Source organism: Gossypium hirsutum, chromosome D07 (genome assembly GCF_007990345.1).
Source record: "Gossypium hirsutum isolate 1008001.06 chromosome D07, Gossypium_hirsutum_v2.1, whole genome shotgun sequence".
NCBI lineage: Eukaryota > Viridiplantae > Streptophyta > Magnoliopsida > Malvales > Malvaceae > Gossypium > Gossypium hirsutum.
In genome coordinates, this window is record NC_053443.1 from 51,810,250 (window position 1) to 51,832,305 (window position 22,056).

Consider the following 22,056-nt stretch of genomic DNA (forward strand, 5'->3'; position numbering starts at 1 on the left):
TATTTAATAATTTCATTAAGGTTTATTACATAAAAATAGCACATAGATCATTATTAAAACTATCATCTTTTTAACTATTATAACCCAATTCTTTCATGTTCTCAAAACATATCTATCAACTTCATGCTATCATTTATTACTAATATCATTTATTACTAATATTACTATTATAACCCAATTCTTTCATGTTCTCAAAACATATCTATCAACTTCATGCTATCATTTATTACTAATATTACTATAAAATTAGCTACTTAGTAGATATATATCAAGAAGACAAATTATGCTAGCACAAATCGATTGTGCTTCACATCGTCCGCTATCACTTTACTTTCTTGATGTTTCAATTTTGTCTTTAGTTACGTTTGTCAATTTTGATATAACAATAATATCAATTTCACATCAATAAACATATAACTTATAATTAAAACATATTTTATACTCTTTTCACTTTAGTCCTTTATAATTCTAATATTTGAAATCATTGTATCTTTCAATTCTCGTGATCGAATCAAAATCTGACTTCATATATATTCTTTAGGAACTTCATACTATCATTTTAAAACCTTGAACCCAAAAGTTCTTATACTGTACACATAAGTCCTTAACAACATATTAATGGCCACCAGGTTTAACCTTAAATTCAATACCATCCACTACATTTCTCACATTTAACCAACATATATCAAACTTTAGCAAATATCCATCACTATTTCAACCTCAAACCCTATATGTTCTTTACCATGGCATCTTGAATTAAATTACACAATAGATAAAATTAATCAATAGGTTGGTTAGAGTAAGGTTCCTACATGAAAAATCTATAAAAAAATTTCAAAGAAAGAGCTTGTTTATCACCTTGTAATGTGGTCGGCCATGGAAGGAATTTTAAGCTTTTTTTCTTTATCACATTCGGTTTTGGAGGAGAAGAAATGAATGAAGAAGACAAATCTTTGTTAGGCGTTTATGATCAATGACCTGAAAACCAGGTAAGGTCCGGGTCGCCTACCCACGACCCAGATAGAGCCCACCAAACAAATACTCAAGCCTTACGGCATGAAGCTCACAAAGGGTGTTCACAAGGGAAGCTCGCAGACCCAGTTCGCATAGGTCAGGAAGAGTTCGCAAGAGGAGCTAGTAGGTCTTGGCTCGCAGGTAGCTTAGAGAAATATATGTGTCTAGCATGCATAGAGTCTATTAAGAACGTCGATTCTATGAACAGTAGCTATGTATATAAATATTCGGTTGTCTCTTCTAATGAGACACAACGAAAAATCACTCAACAATTACTGTAGTGAGCGTGGACAAACTTTCGTCTGACAGATTTCTTTCAAGTTGGAGGAAAAAAATACCAGTAGTGAAAATGGCTCACCCAAATAAGATTTCCCCTTCAATCTTTGTCTAGACAAGCTGGAGCCTCGGGTTCTGGCAATCAAACCTAATGAAGCAAATTTTTTTGCTAGTTGGTTTGCTGATCGACCGGAGAATTTCGACAATGTGGCCTATTAGGGAGATTCCGATCCATTGGACTTGAACATATGCACTAGTCGTGGGTTGCCACTCCTTCCCAATCAGGAAGTATCGTCATAGTAGTTCCTTGCTCTCCAGGAGCAGCTGAGGTTGATGAAAGATCAAATGGCTACGCAAGAGGCACGGTTTGAGTAGTAGCAAACTTTTCAGCAAGAGTTGAAGCAGAATGAGGAGTTAAGAATGAAGGTAAATTCTAACACTTTTGATTTTTATGACAATGTGAATGCATAAGACGAAGCTCCGAGCATGCATGCAAGAGAATGGAAAAACGAGATAGACGAGTTGCGACGGGATGTGAGAGCATTGCACCTCGAGTCTCAGGACATGGATTGACTTTTTTTTCTAACAATCAGTTGGCCCTTGAGATTGCAGCGACGAACTTGCCGCATGATTTTAAAAGTCCCAAAAGACATGTTTGAGGGGAGAAGGGACCCTCGAGCCTATTTGATACAATATAATGATTATATAAATGTGTTGGGAGCATCAAATTTGGCAAAGTGCAAAGCATTTTCCACGACACTTAAAGGGAGTGCGAAGGACTAGTACTTGTCCCTTCCTCAAGGTTTAGTTAAGAGTTTCTCTCAATTGGGCCAGATGTTTTTGGGAAGATTCAGGGCCCATAGGGCTATCATGAACACGCCTATGGGGTTGATGTTAGTGAAACAGAGGGAAGGAGAGTCTCTCCAAGATTATGTGAAGCGATTTCATACGGCGAATTTGAACACAAAGAACTTGGAGGATCAGTGGGCTATCGATGCTTTCATCATAGGGGTACAAAATGATCATATACAATACTCCTTTACCAATAACAGGCCACAAAGTTTGGCAGATCTGTATGACCGAGCCCACAAGTTCGCAAAGGCAGAGGATGTTAAAAAAGCGTCACATAGCACCGTTTAGAGGGAAGACGGGCAGTTTAGAAACCGAGAGGGAGCTCGTAGCAAGCAGAGCCCTCCTAGCCAGTCGTTGCAAACAAGAGGTGATAGCCAGTAGAGAACTTAGACGCAAGGTGATTCTCCTAAGGCTCCCCAAAGGTCTCAACCAGAGCATACTAGAAAGTACATTCCCCAGGGCAGGTTTGAAGTTTAAACTTCTTTAAATGTTACCCATACTTACATTCTTAACTAGGTAAAGAGTCTTGGTATCCTGCCCAACCCACCTCCAATAAGGCCTAGTACAATAAGGTCCAACTCGAGAGACATATGTGCCTTCTACGATGATATTGGACACAAAACTGAAGATTGTTTCACTGTAAAGGATGCGATCGAAAAAGCAGTGAGAAACGACGAGTTTGCCCATGTCTCTGCCCGTGTGGACAAAAATAGGTCATTTTACAAGCCATTTTTCTCACCCATAACCACAAGTACCTACAACCACTTTTACACCAATAAACAAGCCATCAAAAGGCACCAAATTCATGCATAATCAAATTATACACACATGGTATAGTAACATACAACCAATATGCCCAAAGACACCTCAAATAACAACATTAAAAACATGCATAACAATGTACTCAATTTGGCCAAAATAATCAATTAACTTTAAACTAAGTTGCATCAATACATACTATCGAATTTACTTACCAAAACAAACTAAATGGTACCAAATATACCATTCAATCACTAGCATCAATAGTCATATAAGTCATTCAACAATTAGCACTATTTACCCACATAAATATTATCCAAAACAAAAGTATCATTCCACCACATTCTCAACAAAACACATAAAATTTATATTATGCATATTCAACTACCATTCCATCTTCCATCATTCAACCATTTTAAGGCTAACATTTACATACCAAAACTAAGTTCACTTCATCACCAAAATGTCATAACACAAGCCAAACCAAATAGCCATTTCAACAACAAAAACACCTGGCCAACATTAGCCAAAATTCCTATACATGTCATTAAGGACTCATACTTTATCGTTCTATAGCTATTTAATACCTTTAGCTACTAGAACTCAACTTTTGCACTTTACGCGATTTAGTCCTTTTTATCAAATTGAACATGTAAACGGTAAAATTTCTTAATGAAATTTTTATACAGTACCACTATCATGGTGTAGGAAATAAAATAATAATCAAATAAATTTTTTAACTTCAAATTTATGGTCCCAAAACCACTGTTTCGATTTCACTAAAAACTGGTTGTTACAGAGTTGGTTTTAGAACCATTTTAGTAAGGTTTTGTATATTTCCCGAAATTTCCTCAAGTACCTCTTTACTCCGAGGTTTAAAGTCATTCATGTAACTTTCTTTAAGAAAAGTAACATGAGTTAACACTATAACAGTTTGCTCTTTCGGGTTATAAAACAAACCACCCTTTGTTAACTTTGGATATCTTACAAACACGCAAAATTTTGTTTGTGACTCCAACTTCCTCGCATCTTTGTCCAATACGTAGGTTGGGCATCACTAAATCCTAAAATGATTAAGATTCGGCTTCTTACCATGCCACAATTTATATAGGGTTTTCTATGTTGCCTTAGTTCGCACATCATTCATAATATAGCAAGTTGTTTGTACATCATATTCCCAAAAAGAGATTGGCAACTTTAAATAACTTAACATCGAATGTACTATGTCTAACAATGTTCGATTTCTTCTCTCCGCCATGTCATTCTATTGTGGAGTGCTTGGCACAGTTAACTAGGATAGAATCTCATTCTCTATGAGGTACTCTAAGAACTCATTAGATAAATATTCTCCACATTGATCCGACCGAAGTGCCTTTATGAATAGTGGCTTACAAGTGACTGCAACTCTGGCATACTTCCCTTCTACAAAATCTTCTTCTACTATCAGCACTTCTGAAGAGATAAAACAACTAAGTAAATTCAATTAAACTTAGTGAGTTCCAAAATAGACATAGATACTGCATTGGAATACCATTAATTAACAAACACTGACACCCATAACAAAAACAAACTTTCCATTGAATTACGACATACAATTACAATGCGTCAAATAATTAATCACCGTCCATTGGCAGATACACATCGCCAACTTAACATATAAAATGCATGGGCGAATGCTTTTTGCCAACTTGTACTTGCCATTTTCAACAAACAAGTTTATATATGACCCATCCTTGTGCCGGCCTCGAACCTAATATTTCAAATTTCTATATCAATCATATTCATTCTATTTACAACCCCTCATACCATCCTTTTCACAGTGTTCTACCTGTCCAGTTAGCAATATAATTGCCCTACTAGAGGCTACACAATATATCTCCTCCTCACAGTGTTTTATCTATCTGATTAGCATTATAACTGCCCTATCGAATGCTACACAATATATATCCTCTTCATCGTTTCATATATCACAATTTGTTTGGCACTGAGCATGTACAACAAGGAGGGTACATTTTTACATCAACCATGGCCATACACACCATGCAACACTGATTTGTTTCGTACACATCAAGACATAGTATATTAACTTCCTAACAGCAAAGATAGTTACTGTATATAACCCACATAACATAGAAATTTTAGAACTCAACAGGAACAAGAAGGAACTCACTAGAAACTTCAACAAAGAATCTACTCTACTGGTCCTTTTCCTCGATCGCTCGGACCTTCACTAGCCTTTTGACCTAAATAAGAAACAATTATATTCATAATATTATCTAACTAATAAACTTTAACATGAATGTATGAATTGGTTTCATGCAACTCAAATGATCAGGAAATTTCCTTCCTTCTCAAGCCAGTTCTCACTTAGACATGTACAATTACAGAATCGTAAATCCCAAAATGACAGCCTAAGGGTTTCCAAAAATTACCAGTAAACTGGTACTAAACTATGGTTATCTGACTGTCTACTAAAACACTTCTACACTTTCACTAACAAGAACCCCTTTAACAGCTTCCCACCTTAGTGAAAATTGCAAGAAAACCAAAATGAGACACGCCCACTATCTCATCTCCATTGTCGGATTAGAGTTACCGAGTATTATCAATCAAAACAAAACAATTTCTTCATAATCGAAACAATTATACAATTTAAATGCTAATATATCATATTTGAATATAATCATAGAAAAAATACATTTATGGTCCTTAAATCGAATCTCTGAGGCCCTAAAAATAGTTTGGGAACTATATAGGATCAAATCGAAATAAATCAGAAAATTCTGTAAAAAACATAAAAATTTGGAAAACATGGGTCACATAGCTGTGTAGCCAAGCCGTGTGACATAGCCCAAAATAGGGCCACATGACCATGTCGCAGGCTATGTGCCCACCCGTGTATGCATTCGATGTTGGGTCACACGGCTATGTCTTAGGCCGTGTGCCAGATCGTGCTACATACTGACTTGAAACACATGGTTGTGTCTCAGACCGTGTGAAACCTGGACCTAAAACGGCCGTTTAGAGAGACCGTGTGTGACACACGTCTATGTCTCAAGCCATGTGCACCTAAATTTTCTTCGAACATAAGGAATTTCAACACCAATATCCTAGGTGTCAAGGCAAACCATAACCAGCTATAAACATGCTTTCAAACACCTATAATTGAGTCCAAAACATACCTATCTCATACAATTTATGTGTCTAACCAATGTGCCATCTTTGACATCTCAATTTAAACATATACATTAAAACATTTCATCTAAGAGATCACCATCAAGCACTTGCTATCCAACTAATAACCATGTTCGTAAATATTCAAATACCAAACACAAACCCAAAAGTAAATCTAACATGCATAACTTACCAAATCAAAACCATATAAGCTTAATTACAATTCAATTAACTTTTTAACCTTGACAACATCAAACCTTATATACATGCCACAAACTAAAATGATCCAAAATTAAAAGCTACCGGAAAAGGGGTTGGATAGTGTGAGCTTTGAAGTTGACTCATCCAACCAGTTCTGTAAAATGATAGCTACAGAAAACAGGAAAAAAGATAGAGTAAGCTTATAAAGGTTAGTAAGTTTATAGGTATTTAAACAAAACTCTTACCTTGGTTTATAATTAAGTAAATGAATATAATTAAATTTAATACAATTTCCTGACAGAACATTTTAAAAAATTAGGTGAGTGTTTCACATATCAATCATATAACCTCTTAATCATTTAATATGACATAATTCAGTATCATTCAATAAGAAGATTCAACATGTAAAATGTATCATCCATTTTACTGTGTCAACTCACATACATATTCTATTTCTTTTAAATACATAACTCTGACACTAATATCATATTTATAAAGCATGCGTTTCATACTTATAACTATAAACATTCTTGTCATTTCAATATTATTACAAACAACTTTTAAATACATAATAATCAAATATTCACATTTTATAACTTAACATCTGCATATGATTCATGATTTCAATATCATCTTACCTTAACTTATAAATTAATATTAAAAAAGCTTTCTTAGTCATACAATGACAATTGTTACAAGTGTCACTTGATGTTAGTATCGAAGCAATTATAGAATAATTCATCTCCCGTAATAGTTCCAAACCAATAATTCATACTTATATATATACATAAATAACACCTTCCAAAAAGGCTTAACCAATTCCATCAACTACAGTTTTTCAATATAACCAACAACATTTATAAATAAGAATTTCTTTGTAACATTTATCACTTAGTAATACCACAAATATGTAATAGAATTTAGCAAGTAATTAAGTTATAGATCAATTAACACATAGCTCGATGAACTATAGTAACTTGACTCGGATGCTCAGGTAACTACACCACACTGATGCATAACAAAGGCACCAAAGTACAGACAGAGGCACAAATGTGCAATCGGAGGCACTGAAGTGCAGACAGAGGCACCGAAGTGTAATCCCATACAAGCGCGCATACTAAACCTATTGACATGTCAATCGCGTCCTAGTTGTTTACTACATTCAACCAGGCATTATACTTAAATGCATAATATCAATAAATCAATCATTCAGAGGTACTTCTCATTTCCTGTACACATTTTATAAATCTATTACATTCATTTCAATAATGTGCAATCACAAGAATTACCATTACTAAATATTCATTTTCCATTTGTACTTAATAGAAACATGTAATAATATATGTATAACTAATAATTTACACATTTGTACAATTAACTAGTGAAAAATAACATAATTATAAAGAAATACACATATACATATCAATACACTATGAACATACCTACAATCTACTACTGGTTAAGTCACAGGGACTACTCTGTTCTTTTCTCTTTTTCGCAGTTAACATCTTTTTGACCCAATTCTTGATCTATATAGTAATTAAATTCAATTTATCAAATTCACATGCCTTATAAACCTAATTCAATGCATGACACCCTTAATTTTCATTATTTACATATTTCACCTAAACTTTTACATTTCTCTCAATTTAATCCCTAAACCGGAAATTCCAAATTTATCAAAATTTCACAAATTTTCCATGCTAGCCGAATTTATTTCTATTGTAGTGCGGTCTATATATATTCAAAATTCATGAAATTCCCATGTCAATTTTTATATTTTATCAAATAGGTCCTTTAACTAAAAACTAACAAAAAAATCGCTTCACAAAATAATTCTCATTAACAACCAAGACTACAAATTTATAATTTAACATAGAAAATAAATAAAGTTTATTAATGGAAAAATCCAAAATCTTTAACAGTTTCAAAAACAGAGATACAAGTTAGTTGGACCTAGTTGCAATGATCTCAAAAACATAAAAATTACAAAAAAAAACGGATCAAAATTACACACCATGCAAAGATAAAGAAAAGTTGGCCAAAGCTTGAATGTTTTTTGATGGAGCATTCGGTTTCCCCAAAGAAGATGAATAAAAATGATGTTGATTTGTTATATTTTTACTATTATTATTTGTTTTATTATTATAATCATTAAAATTTTAATGTATAAAAGTATAAAATTTACCTAGTGGCCGTCTCACTTATATAAAAATGGTAAATTTACCATTTAAATCCTTCCTCTTGTATTAATTAAGGCATTTAATCATTATAATTCAAAAGTAGTTAAGTTTTATGTCTTTTATGATTTAGTCCTCTTTAATTAATTAACTAACCAAACAATAAAATTTTCAAACAGGACCTTTATATAAAAAATATATCTCTGTAAATATTTATTAAAAATATTCACAGACTTAATTTTCAGAAATGAGATCTCGATACTTCATTTTTCAAAACTACTTGACTTTTGGGACAACCACTTAAACCTAACCATTTATTCAATTAACTAAAATTCACCAAGTCAAAACTCAATATCAAATTGTAATTGACTCATATGAATTAAATGATAATTAATACAGACTTACTCATCGAATTTATGGTTTCAAAATTACTATTTTTGACACCAATAAAAACAGGCTGTTACACCCATTATCTACATATAACACAGACAACGGGGACAAAATTTAGTGGAAATATCATAAAATCCACTATCACTCTTGAATCTCGAGGACAACTTGTTTAATATTTTTAAATTCTAATCATCTATAGTACCCAATTCAAATCCAACTAGGCCTCAACTAATTTCTAACGAGGCTTACCGAGCCATCATTTTCATGTTAAATCACGGAAAATAAATCTATCAAACTGCAAACTAACAAGTTCGCCCAAAGCATCTGGGGTTGGTGGATTGTTACACACAGAGTCTTTTAAATAGTGAAATCTAAAAAAAAAAACACTGAAATAGGCATACAATACGCCCCCAAACACTTAACAAATAATTCACTAGTGTAAACTTTTCTATCCTTAGATTACAAAAGTACGCCAAATAGTATATCAATACAATCTACGCTAGCGGGCTATAACAGGTATCTCTGATACACCAATTGCTCCTCCGAGCTAAATATATATTTGTGTCAGGTTACCAGTTCCAGCTAAACCTTTATAACGACACATTTGATTTATTGCCCAAGCTGAATATACATACATGTTAGGTTACATGTCTGGGCTAAACCTTTAAAACGACATCAGGTTACCAGTCAAGGCAAATTTGTGTCACACATATCTCCCGTTCATCAATTGCTCATTCGAGCTGAATATATATTCGTGTCAAGTTACCAGTCCAAGCTAAACCTTTACAATGACACATTTGATTGCTTGATCAAGCTAAAACTATACATGTTACGTTACTCGTCTAGGTTAAACGTTTAAAATGACATTAGGTTACTAGTTCAGGTTAAACCTTTTTCACATGTATCTTCAAGTTTGCAACAAATGCTAGATCTCGGTAACCTCTATCATCAATCCATACAAGTGTACACAACACCCTTAAATTGTCAATCATATCCTAACATTTATTAAATTCACCCAGACATATTTAACCCGTATATATATATATATATTTCTTTACAATTTAGTCCAACTTTCACCTTTATACTAATTACCTCAATCAACTCACAATCAAGCATAAAATAAGAAATAAAATACATAAAAATTTAAGCACATTTATACCATATGAACTTACCTGGTAGAAACAACCAACAAGTTGAACCTTCATGGACTAATAGATAATTTTGGCTTTTCCCTGATTATCTCCAGTTTGATTCAATTCGTGATCTAAACAATCATGTTAGACAATTTATTAATAGAAAACATTTGCAATTCATTCTAGGATATGCATGAACCTATTTAATCCCATTTTAGAATGCCCCTTAAATTTTGCATTTAAATTGATTTAATCTTTGAAATTAGAATCACAATAACTTTTACTTTTGAGCATCGATTTCAAAATTGATCTCATTTACATCCTTTAGGGGCCCTCTACAATCTATTATTAAAGAAATTTCACATAAAATTTCAATTTTATAAATTTTAGTCCTTTTGTACAAAATTAACAATTAAAATTTACAAGCTAGTCCTTTTTCACATCTAAGCTTAAAATCAATCAATTTATGATAAGTGCTAAAAGTAACATGTTTTAACCTTATTCTTAATACATTTTTTGAGTTATTATTCGTTGTTAATTGTGAATTTTATGCTCCTAAACCTTTAAATTCATGTTTTGATGCTTAATAAAGCACTTAGGAGCAAAACAAGCAAAAAACGAACGAAAACAGGAGCATCAGAGCAAGCTACAGGAGCCACATGAGCTAGACCATTCCACGCGATTGTGTAACCCACACGAGCATGTGGTAGGTCGTGCCAATTCCACAATATTTCACATCGAACTTTAAAAAATTAAAATTTTTAGGTTTTTTGAGCATTCTAAGACGTATATATGACAAAAAAAAATAGGAGGGGGTCGTCATAGAATACTTAAGAAAACAACTTAAGAAACACTATTAAAGCCGATTCTGAAGTATATTTTTGTCAATATTAAATATTCCCAGTTGATTTCTTATGAGGTTATCATGACTTTCTTTGTTTCTTTCAATTATACTATATCTTGAATGTTTTTATTTTCAAGCATGAACTAATTTTCTAAATACCTAGGGAGATGAACCTTATGATGGATTCTATCGTTTGATTTTTATTTTACGCAATAAATTCTTAGTTCCTTATTCTCAATTATGTGTGTTTAATTCTTGGTTTAATATTTCTAGATTATTTATCCATATTTGATATGCTTAAATCAGAGGTTGAATAAACTGTTTAAGAGTAAATCTACCATATTAGAGTCAAATCTAATAAGGGAATCCATAGCATGAGTTAATGCGATAATAAGGGTTTTAATTAGAAAGAAATTTCAATTAATCAACCTAGAGTTAGTTGCTCTTATGCTCGAAAGAGATATTAGCATAATTTAGCGATTTTTACGGATCAAGGTGGTAAGTATAGAAATTGCGTAATTTAGATTGATAATGACAAATGAAATCTAGGTGAATTCTTTCCTGGGTATTGTTTTGCTTCTTGGTTTTTAATCGGTTATTTTTGTGATTTGTTCTTTGTTGTGTTTGTTAGTTAATTTTAGTTTTTAATCAATCACGAATTTTCATTTGTATTTGTTATACAATTATTTTTAAAATACAATTTATTGCCTGATGACATATATTCTATAGTACTAACTGGTTTAGAAGTACTAGAACTATTAATTTTTTCCATCATCCAATCTCTTGGAATTGACAGATCTCTTAAATCTAATAATTTTGGCTGAATTTCAGTAGTGAACCTGTTTGGTTCAAAGAGTTCAATAATTGATTGTATTTTAAAAATAATTGTATAACAAATACAAATGAAAATTTAGTTTTACCCTCTAGTTCTCAACCAGATGAAGAAGAGGATAATATTAGTACAAACAGTACACCAATAGGAATTAAAACTGTTCAAATTCCTATATTTCCTAGTGATCCTAGTAATAATTCTAGAAAAACTAGAATGGAAGAAATTCAAACTTCAACAATTGATAAAAAGTCAAAAGTTGGAATAAATATCAAAATCACATTTCAATTTAGAAAATATAAAAATATTCTCTAAATGCTTTTATTGATACTGGAGCTACAATTTGTAGTTGCAGAAGAAATGTAATTCCTGTAGAAAAATGGGAATTAATGAAAAAACCTATAAAAATAATAGGAATAGAAGGTAGTAAAACTATTATACATTATAAAGTTAAAAATTTACCAATCTACATAAACAATGTTAGATTTGTGATTCCAAAAATTGTATGTTTTCCTAACATGAAAGGAGATATATTATTAGGAAATAATTTTATATGTAAATATTTACCTTTTACTATAGATAAAAATTCTATTTGGTTATCAGTAAAAGATGATTTTATAGAAATTCCAATTGAAGAAAATAATAAAATTGTGTGTAATAAAAAATTTACACCTATTAAAATTAATTAGTATGTTTAATTACTAGTAATTTTAGTCTTCGTAAGAATGATATCTTTGATCACTGTACCTATACTATTAATTGATAAGTGCACTTACCTTAGTCAAATTTTTAGTTAGTTCTGTAGAAATCAAGTTTTTGGAGTTGTTGCCAAAAACTAAAATATTAGGAAAACTTTATTTCTATTAATTTAGTCATTTTATTTTTATTTTTATTTTTTTAAAATTAATTGTTACATTTTACTTTTTCTTTTTTTTACTCTTACAGGTTCTTTTGGTTTATGACCAGAGACAACCCTGTGGAACCATTAACTTTTGAAGATGAGATCAAAAAAACTGCTCACAGAAATCAGAGAGAAGTTAGAGAAGCAAGGCAAGGTCAATAGATTTTAATAGACGATCAAGAGCAAAAGGAAATTACTGTTGAGATGCATAATAATTCTGGTAATCAACAACCTTCTACAACTCCTGGTCCTTGAACTATGTATGACTATGCTAAGTTCACTCTAATTGGAGCTGAATCAAGTATTGTTAGACCGACTATTACTACAAATAATTTTGAGATTAATCCAAACACAATTCAGATGGTGTAGTAATATGTTCAATTTGATGGGTTGCAAGATGAAGATCTAAATTCTTATTTAGCTAACTTTCTGGAGATCTACGACACATTCAAGATCAATGACTGATGATGTCATACACTTATGGTTGTTCCCATTCTCTTTGAGAAATAAGGTGAAATTGTGGTTGAATTCACTTCCACGGGGTTCCATCATGACTTGGGCTCAGATGACTGAAAAGTTTTTGTTGAAGTATTTTCCACCAGCCAAAATAGCTAAGTTAAGGAATGACATCTCTTCTTTTGCTGAATTTGAGCTTGAGACATTGTATGATACATGGGAGAGATTTAAGAATCTTCTAAAAAAGTGTCTTCATCATGGGTTACCTTTGTGGCTACAAGTTGAAATCTTTTACAAGGGTTTGAACCCCTCGACTAGGTAGATAATTGATTCAACAGTTGGTGGAACACTAAATAATAAGACATCTAAGGTATCCCAAGAATTTATTGAGGAGAGGGCACTAAATAACTATCAGTGGCAAGTTATGAGAACAAAGCCTACTAAAGCCGCTGATGTTTTTAATATAGATGCAATTGTTATGTTGGCAAGTCAGGTGGAAGTGTTGAGTAAAAATATTGATTGTTTGAGTTGAATTAAATAGGTGAATACAGTAATGCAATGTGATGCGACTGGAGCGAGGATGATCAATTTAGAATGTTTGCCCTTCAAGTCTAACATGGAGCATAAGCAAGTCGACTTTATGGGTAATAATTCTAGAACTTAGAATAACCCTTACAGCAACAATAATAATCTAGGATGGAGGAATCGTCTAAATTTCTCTTGGGGTGGTCAAGGAAATCAATGGTCACAACCCCTTCCGAGTTTTTAGCAACCTTATCAGCAAGAAAAGAAGTTGAATCTGGAAGAGATGTTGACCAAATTTATTTCAGTGTCAGAAACTAGATTCCAGAACACTGAAACAACTTTTAGGAATCAACAAGTATCTATTCAGGGCATCAAAAATCAGATTAGTTAGCTTGCTAAATTGGTTTCAGAGAGACAACAAGGCAGTTTACCTAGTAAAACTTAAACCAACTCAAAGCAACAAGTCCAAGCAATCACTATACGAAGTGGAAAGGTGTTAGCCGAGCTTGAAAAGAAGTTGAATCTAGAAGCTGTTGAGAAAAATGATGGGGCTGAAGAATGCAAAAAAGAGCATAAGACGGTGATCAGAGAATACAAACCACCAATTCCATATTCAACAAAGTTGAATAAAGACCGCATCAATGAACAACATGGTAAATTTCTTAAACTTTTGAAAAAATTGCATATTAACTTACCTTTTGTTGAAGCTCTTTCGTAGATGCCAAAGTATACAAAAATTTTTAAAGGAACTATTACCAAATAAATGGAAATTAGATTAATTGTCCACTGTGGAGCTCAATGAGGAGTGTTTGGCCATTCTCTAAAACAAACTACCCACTAAGCTTAATACAAGGATTTTGACTATTCCTTGTTTTATTGGTAGCTTAAATGTAGAAAAAGCTTTTGTTGATTTAGGTGCTTGTATAAATCGAATGTCTTATAAAATGTTCAAACAACTTGGTCTCCAGTAACTAAAAACCCACTAGGATGAGTATTCAATTAGCTAGCAAATCAATTAAGTATCCTAGGGGTACAATTGAGGATGTACTTGTTAAAGTCGATAAATTTATATTCCTTGTTGATTTCTTTATACTGGACATGGATGAGGATGTTGAGATACCCATGATTTTAGGTCGACCCTTTTTAGCCACTACTAGAACTATTATTGATGTGGGTAATGGTGAACCTGTGCTGAGGGTAGGTGATAAAAAGGTTACTCTTCAAGCACGTGATGTTGTGAGAGTTTCTAGGGGGTGAGATCATACTTGTCATTCTGTTAATGTTAGTAATCATGCAGCTCAACATTCTTTGCAGGAAATCACTAATGAAGACGTGTTAGAACTGTATCTTGTTCAAAGTGATAGAAATAAAGGACAAGTGAAGAAAAAAATGGTGCAGTTCAATGAATTAGATGAACGGCGAACAAAGGCTAATGAGAAACCGAGAACATACAAAGAAGTAACAAAGTAATTCCATGGTGTGCATTTAAAGAGGACAAATCAATTCAAATTTGGAGACAAAGTGTTGTTGGGTAATTTAGATCCACGAATGTTCCCTGCAAAGCTTAAGTCAAAATGGTTGAATCCATTTGCGGTACAAAACAGATTCCCAAATAGAACCTTTGGGGTAACACACCCTGATTATGGCACATTCAAGGTAAACAGTCATCACCTCAAACTTTATCTTAGCAGTAACATTGATAACAAGAGAAAAGAGCTACGACTTCAAAATCCAACTTAACCGTAAGCTTGAAAAGGGAAGTCGAGCTTAGAGTCTAAATAAAATGATTCTCGAGAGGCAACCCGAGTGTTTTCTATTTATTTGTATGTTTTAATTTCATTTTATTGCTTAAAAAATTTTAAATTTAAAAATTAAAAAAATTAAAAAATGTCCACACGGTCTGGGGTAGACCACACAACCTAGAAACATGATCATGTGGCCTACACGGTGTGGAAACACGCTCATGTGCACATGGGTATTAAAAAAATTTAGAAGCCACGCGACCTATCAATACGGTTGTGTAGTACACATGGCCTATACACACGGGCGTGTCCTGGACCATGTGATTATTGGAGCCAATTTTTCTAAATTATTTTTGACCCACACAGTCTGAGTGAAATCACACGGCCGTGTGACCCACATGCCTATGTACATGACCGTGGGAGAAGTGAACGACAACAAAACATGGTCTAGGAGATGACACACGGCCTGGTGATACAGCTGTAAGAGACACATAGCTCGGACACGCGAGCGTGTCCTAGGCCATGTGAACACTTGAGCAACATTTTAAAATTTTCTAATAGGCCATACAGGCATAGTGAGTTACACTACCGATTCACACGACCGTGTGGCCCAACACAGTCCATATACATGCCCTTGCAGTTATTTTTAACCTGAAACATTTTTTCCATTTCACTCCCTCTCCTTTCTTCCTCACCCACACCACCGTTCTCTTATACCCCTAACCTTATGGTTGTTTCCTCCAGCAACCCTAATATCCTTAACGTCGTCGATCATTTCCTTTCTCCCTTTCTTTTTCCTTTTGCCACCGTTCGTAAATCACAACGCCAGTCTCCTCCTTACCCTTCCATCTTTCCCTTCTCCTTTCTTTCCAACTCACCACCGCCCACCCTCCTCTTTTCTTCCTCCGCCGTCACTATCGATGGCTCTTCACTCCACATATTGTCCTCCTTGCCTCATTTCACCCCTAACGGTCGTTCAACCTTTCTTTTCACCCTTCATTCCACTGCCGTCCAAGCCTTTTCCTTAGTCTTTCATCTCCTTCGTTGTCGTTCACAACCACCCCCTTTTTCCTTTCCCCCTTTCCCCCTCACACCACTGCCCGCTGTTGCCCCGCCGACCAAGAATCCCTACCACCATTTGCCACCCCCTTCAATTTTGTATATTTTATTTATTATTACTATTTTATTTTTATTGTTATTATTATTGTTAGTTCTAATATTACTTTGTGAATTTGATTATTATTAGTATTATATTTTTTTCTTTTTGAATTATTTAGGGTTTAGTTAGGAATTCAATTTTTGTTGTGAGGTGGATTACACTTGATTAGTTATGTTTTGTATGTCAATATTTTTATCCGCTAGATTATTTTTATTGGTGGGAAGCCTATATGCTTGCAATTTGTACTGATTGATGCTTATTTTTTTAGTATTGTTCATGTTAAATCTTTATGTTACAAATTCAATATGTTTTGGGTTAATTTCTATCAGCACAATATATTTGGATTCTTTTAATTATTTTTGTTGATAATTGTTGCAGATATCGACTATGTTTATATGAGATGTATTTTATCGATGTTGATGATGCCTCAGTCAGTGATTCACTACTTTTTTGATAGCTGGTTGTTATTTTTTTCAAGTACATGACGCCAAACACACGAGGCAAAAGTAAGGTACCTGCTCAGTCCAAGAAACGAAAGACTACTGGGACCTCATCTTTCTCATCTCCGACTGTAATCATTCAACACTGGGTCATTCACCCCATGAAGAGAGGTACCAGCACCTGAAAGACAGATCATTAGGTTTGGGTCGGTGTATCAAATGGGAAGCCTTTTAGACAATGGGTCTATCCACACATGTTCATACTTTATTGGATGCAACACCGTGAGAACGATTCTTTACGGTCGTGGAGCCGGTGTATGTTGAGCTTACTTTGGAGTTTTGCTCCACATTTTTCCTACAGACCATGCTATCGTCAGGGGATGAACCTCGAGCAATCTCATTCCATCTTGGGGGCATCACTCGATATTTGAGTATTACGAGACTTGGAGTTTCTCTTGGTATATATTCTGATGAATTCTTGGGTACGCTTGAGTTCTCCATCCTTCCATGACACATCCATTGGCCGATATTTAGAGGTTGCCACTTCATACAACACGAGCCAGCCCAAGGCTCGGTGCCTACCTCTGACCTTGTGCTACATTCACGCCATTTTAGCTCACACTCTAACTGGCCAGAAAGAGAGTACAAGCATTGTAAGCACTTTAGATATGTATTTCCTATGGAGCATGCACGAGAAATACCTGATTGATTTAGCCCATTTTGTGGCCCAATGTTGTCTTTATCAGAGTGAGCATCTATGGAAATGATTTATCTGTATGGGTCCCTATGTGATACGTCTGGCCCATTACGTTAGCCTTCTCGAGACCCCTGAATAGGCCGATACTCTTAGTTTGGTTGAGGACATAGCACCATAAGGCTTATGTATAATGAAACATATAAGGATGGTTGTCCGTCAGCCCAAGGTGATCAATATGTGCTACTATATCTGACTCAACAGAATGAGGATAATGAGCATCTAGTCGATGACCTCCCACCACCACTAGGGGTGTGCATAATTCGGGTAAAACCAAAAAAATTCGGTTAACTGATCGAATTCGGTTAATTGGTTGGTTAACCGAATTTTTTCGGTCGAGGGTCAGTTAATTTTTTTTATATTTTTCGGTTAACGGTTAATTCGGTTCGAAACCGATCGGTTAATCGAATTTTTTCAGTTTAACCGAAAAAATTAATAAATAAAATTATCTAACCCAACCCAATAAAACTAAAACTAAAGTCTACCCAAACCCAATTATCATTTACCAACCCAATAAACTAAAGTCTACCCAAACCCAATTACCATTTACCAACCCAATAAAACTAAAGTCTAAAAATAAAGTCTAAGTCTCTAACAAAGTAACAAACAGCTGAAAATTACTAAAACCCTAAAACTAAAACAGAACTAATATCTAATAGCCTGCTCCACGCAGCTCCATGGCTCCCTGCTGCTGCCCTACCATTCGGCTGCCATTCTATTCCATATTGTTCTTCTTTTTCTCTAATTTTTCTTATTCTTCTCTGCAACTTTTTCAACCCCACTCCTTGCAACTTTCCAAAAAGGTAATAAATCTCCATTTTCATCCCTTAAATTTTCTCTATGAATCTTTAGTTCTCCTCTGTCTTTGCCGTTTTTTTTTGTTCCATATCTATGCTTCTACTTGTATTATGTTTTTCACATGTTTTTTTTTCTTTTGCCTTAAATTTTTAGTTCTCCTCTGTCTTTGTCTTAAATTTTTTGGTTTTCAAGATTGACCGGTTCCACTCATCTTGTAATATATATATTATTTCGAAATCTGAAACTGCATTTATGTTTTTTGAACATCATGCTTTGGATTTCAAAATTTAATGAAATGTGTAATTTTATTATTGATTTACTGATTAACATATAATATATTTATGATAAACTAAGAAAATAGAAGTGTTAGTGAATTTTTTTAATTCCATATAGAACAGGTATGGATAAACACTGAAAATATGTATATAGTTGGGAATTTGACTTGCTTATTTTTAGTTTAGTTTATTTAAGAGTTGGCATGTGAATTGATTCCTTTACCAAAACCCTAGCTCACCTCCCCAATTTGAAATTGTCCAATCTATACCACGTTTCCCCCATAATTAATTTCAAAAATGTTATAAAGATGTTATAAAGCTCATTGATTGAAGTTTTCCTCCATTTTCTTAAATCGGACCTAATGTTTTTAAAATGTGTAAAATTTAAAATATAATAGTTATAAATAACCTAATCTAAAATAACGATTTTAGTCTGTCATCATGTCATTCGCAATATTTGTACTTTATTTTTATAAATATCTCTATGTTTTTAAAACACCACTATTACTTATAATATAAAATCCAAAGATGTTGCGTACTTCACCAAGTTGTCTTCTTTTTAGAACCATAAGGGAAAAAAAGCAGTAATTCCCTTTAATTTACTTTATGAAATTATGGCTTTCTAATTTTTGTTGATTCACTGCACATAGGTAATTGCTTGTTTACATCAATAACAATTTCACAATATAAAAAAAGATGTTGCGTACTTCACTAACATGTTTAATATTGTAAATGTATTTTAATTTATTATATTTTTTTCTTGCAGAATGTCAACCGAACCAACATCTATTGAGGGTAGTGTTACACCTCCTACTTCGATAGATTCTGAAAATTCGAGAGTTGGAGCTTCAAGCCAAACAAAGGGGACTACCGGGAAAAGAAAAGCCACTCAAAGGTCAGAAGTTTGGTCTCACTTCACTAAGATTATTAATAGTGATGGTACAAGTAAGGCTAAATGTAATTATTGTCAAAAGGAATTTTGTTGTGATATGAAAAAAAATACTACAGGGTCATTGAAATATTATATTGGTTCATGTAAGAAAAATCCTAGTAATGTTGTTGACAATTCTCAAGGACAACTAGTTTTACCTAGAAAGGGAGTTGAAAGGGGGGAAGGGAATCTTTCAACTTGGAGATTTGATCAAGAAGCATGTAGGAAAGGACTAGCACAAATGATTGTGATTGATGAATTACCTTTCAAGTTTGTTGAAAGTGAATGTTTTAAGAAATTTATGTTTGTGGTATGCCCTAAGTTTCATATTCCTTCACGAACTACTATGACTAGGGATGTTTATCAATTGTATTTAGATGAAAGGATCAAGATAAAACAACTTTTGAGAAGTTCTTGTTCTAGAGTTTGCTTAACTACTGACACATGGACTTCTTTGCAAAGAGTTAATTATTTGTGCATCACTGCTCACTTTATTGATAATGATTGGAAATTGAATAAAAAGATTTTAAACTTTTGTCCAATTTCTAGTCATAAGGGTGAGTCCATTGGGATGGTGATTGAGAAATGCTTGTTAAATTGGGGGATTGATAAGCTGTTTACTGTTACTGTTGATAATGCAAGTTCAAATGATGTTGCTATTGGTTATTTGAGAAAGAAATTTAACCCTCGAGGGGGTTTAGTTCAAAATGGTAAATATCTTCATATGAGATGCATGGCACACATTGTGAATTTGATTGTTGTTAAAGGCTCAAAGGAAATGAATAAATCTGTTGAACGTGTTAGGGGGGCTGCTAGATATGTGAGACAATCTCCAGCTAGAATACAAAAGTTTAAGGAGTGTGTTGTGGTGGAAAAGATAGAGTGCAAGAAGATGTTGTGTCTTGATGTTTGTACTAGGCGGAACTCGACCTACTTAATGTTGGACACTGCTCAGAACTTTGAGAGAGCTTTTGAGAGATTTGAGGAGCAAGATACAAACTTTAGGGCTGAACTTGAAAGGGGAGAGGGTTGGCCTAGTGTGGATGATTGGGATAATGTTAGAAACTTGAGGGATTTCTTGGAACACTTTTATGAAGTCACTTTGTGTATATCTGGCACTTCATATGTCACGTCCAATAATTTTTTTGATGAGCTTTCTGAAATTGATATTCTTTTACGAGATGCTCAGTTAAAAAGTAATGTTGATTTCAGTGTTATGACCATCAAGATGAAAGAGAAGTATGATAAGTATTGGGGTGATATTGATAAGATGAATTTTCTTATGTATGTTGCTTGTATTTTAAATCCTAGACAAAAACTAAAGTATATTGAATTTGCACTTAGTGAAATGTCTAGTTCTGAAAAAGCTTGTGAAATGATGCAAAAATTGAAGGAATCTTTGTATGAATTGTTTGACGAGTATAAGCCTCCACTTCATAGTACTTGTAGCCAATTAAGTGTGCCAACACATGTTTCTCTCGGTGAACTACAACAAAAAAAATCAAAAGGCAAATGCAAGCTTTGTATAAAAAGCGTGAGTTGGAAATTTGTGGTGAAGATAAAACATCTGAGTTGGATAAATATCTAGCTGAGGCTAATGAGGAATTTGTTGAAGATTTTGAGATTTTATTGTGGTGGAAAGTGAACAGCCCTAGATTTCCCACTCTTTCAAAAATGGCCAGAGATGTGTTAGCTATACTGGTTTCTACAGTTGCTTCAAAGTCTGCATTTAGCACCGGGGGACGTGTGCTTGATCAATATAGGAGTTCTTTAACTCCTGAAAATTGTACAAGCTCTTGTGTGTACTCAAGATTGGATTCGAAAATCATCATCACAAGAAGACATCAAAAAGATTGAAGAACAAATCCAAGATCTTGACAAGATCGAAAATGGTATATTTATTGTTTTATTTTAATAGTTTCAATTTTTTTACCATATCACTCCTACTTATTTAATTGATTCAATGTTTAGACTTTTCTTGGAATGGAACCGAGCCTACCCTAAATTCATGAGCTTTCATGAGTTGAAGGGTATGCTTACTATTTTATTCTTGTTAACTTATAATCTATTCGTTTGTTTATATTATTTAATTTTTTTAAAATGTGTATATTTCTATTATATGCTAAATTTTTGCACAAGTTTTTTTTGTAGGTTTAATACAAATGGAGATTTTTTGGAGAGAAGAAATGGATATAAATGGAGAATATTAAAGACTTACATTTCAATTATGTGTTAATTTTAAGACTTATGTAATGTTTTTAATTATATACTCATTCAAAGACTTATGTAATGTTTTTAATTATGTAGTGATTCAAAGACTTATGTAATTTTTTTAATTATGTAGTGATTCAAAGACTTATGTAATTTTTTTAATTATGTAGTGATTCAATTCGGTTAAATATGTTAAATCAGTTAATTCGATT

General features: G+C 33.4%; 1 protein-coding gene and 1 non-coding gene across 4 annotated transcripts; one reads left to right on the forward strand and one right to left on the reverse strand.

Moving 5' to 3' along the window:
• Positions 1-13,166: 13,166 nt before the first annotated feature.
• On the reverse strand, positions 13,167-13,273 carry LOC121219694 (small nucleolar RNA R71). Its single transcript, XR_005916585.1, has one exon. It is a non-coding gene; the product is annotated as a small nucleolar RNA R71 (small nucleolar RNA).
• A 4,942-nt stretch (positions 13,274-18,215) lies between these two features.
• LOC107955027 (zinc finger BED domain-containing protein RICESLEEPER 2-like) lies at positions 18,216-22,056 on the forward strand. 3 transcript variants are annotated; one of them, XM_041097812.1, is made up of 4 exons: positions 18,216-18,432; positions 19,469-21,525; positions 21,605-21,663; positions 21,785-21,984. In XM_041097812.1, the coding sequence occupies exon 2, from the start codon at positions 19,470-19,472 to the stop codon at positions 21,219-21,221; it is 1,752 nt and encodes a 583-aa protein (XP_040953746.1). In that variant the 5' UTR covers positions 18,216-18,432; position 19,469; the 3' UTR covers positions 21,222-21,525; positions 21,605-21,663; positions 21,785-21,984. The 3 variants fall into 3 exon arrangements, 2 of the variants coding, with proteins under 2 accessions (XP_040953746.1, XP_016746218.1); XM_016890729.2 differs by lacking the exon at positions 21,605-21,663 and having other exon boundaries at positions 21,785-22,036; XR_001699793.2 differs by lacking the exon at positions 21,605-21,663 and having other exon boundaries at positions 18,219-18,432; positions 19,469-19,597; positions 21,785-22,056.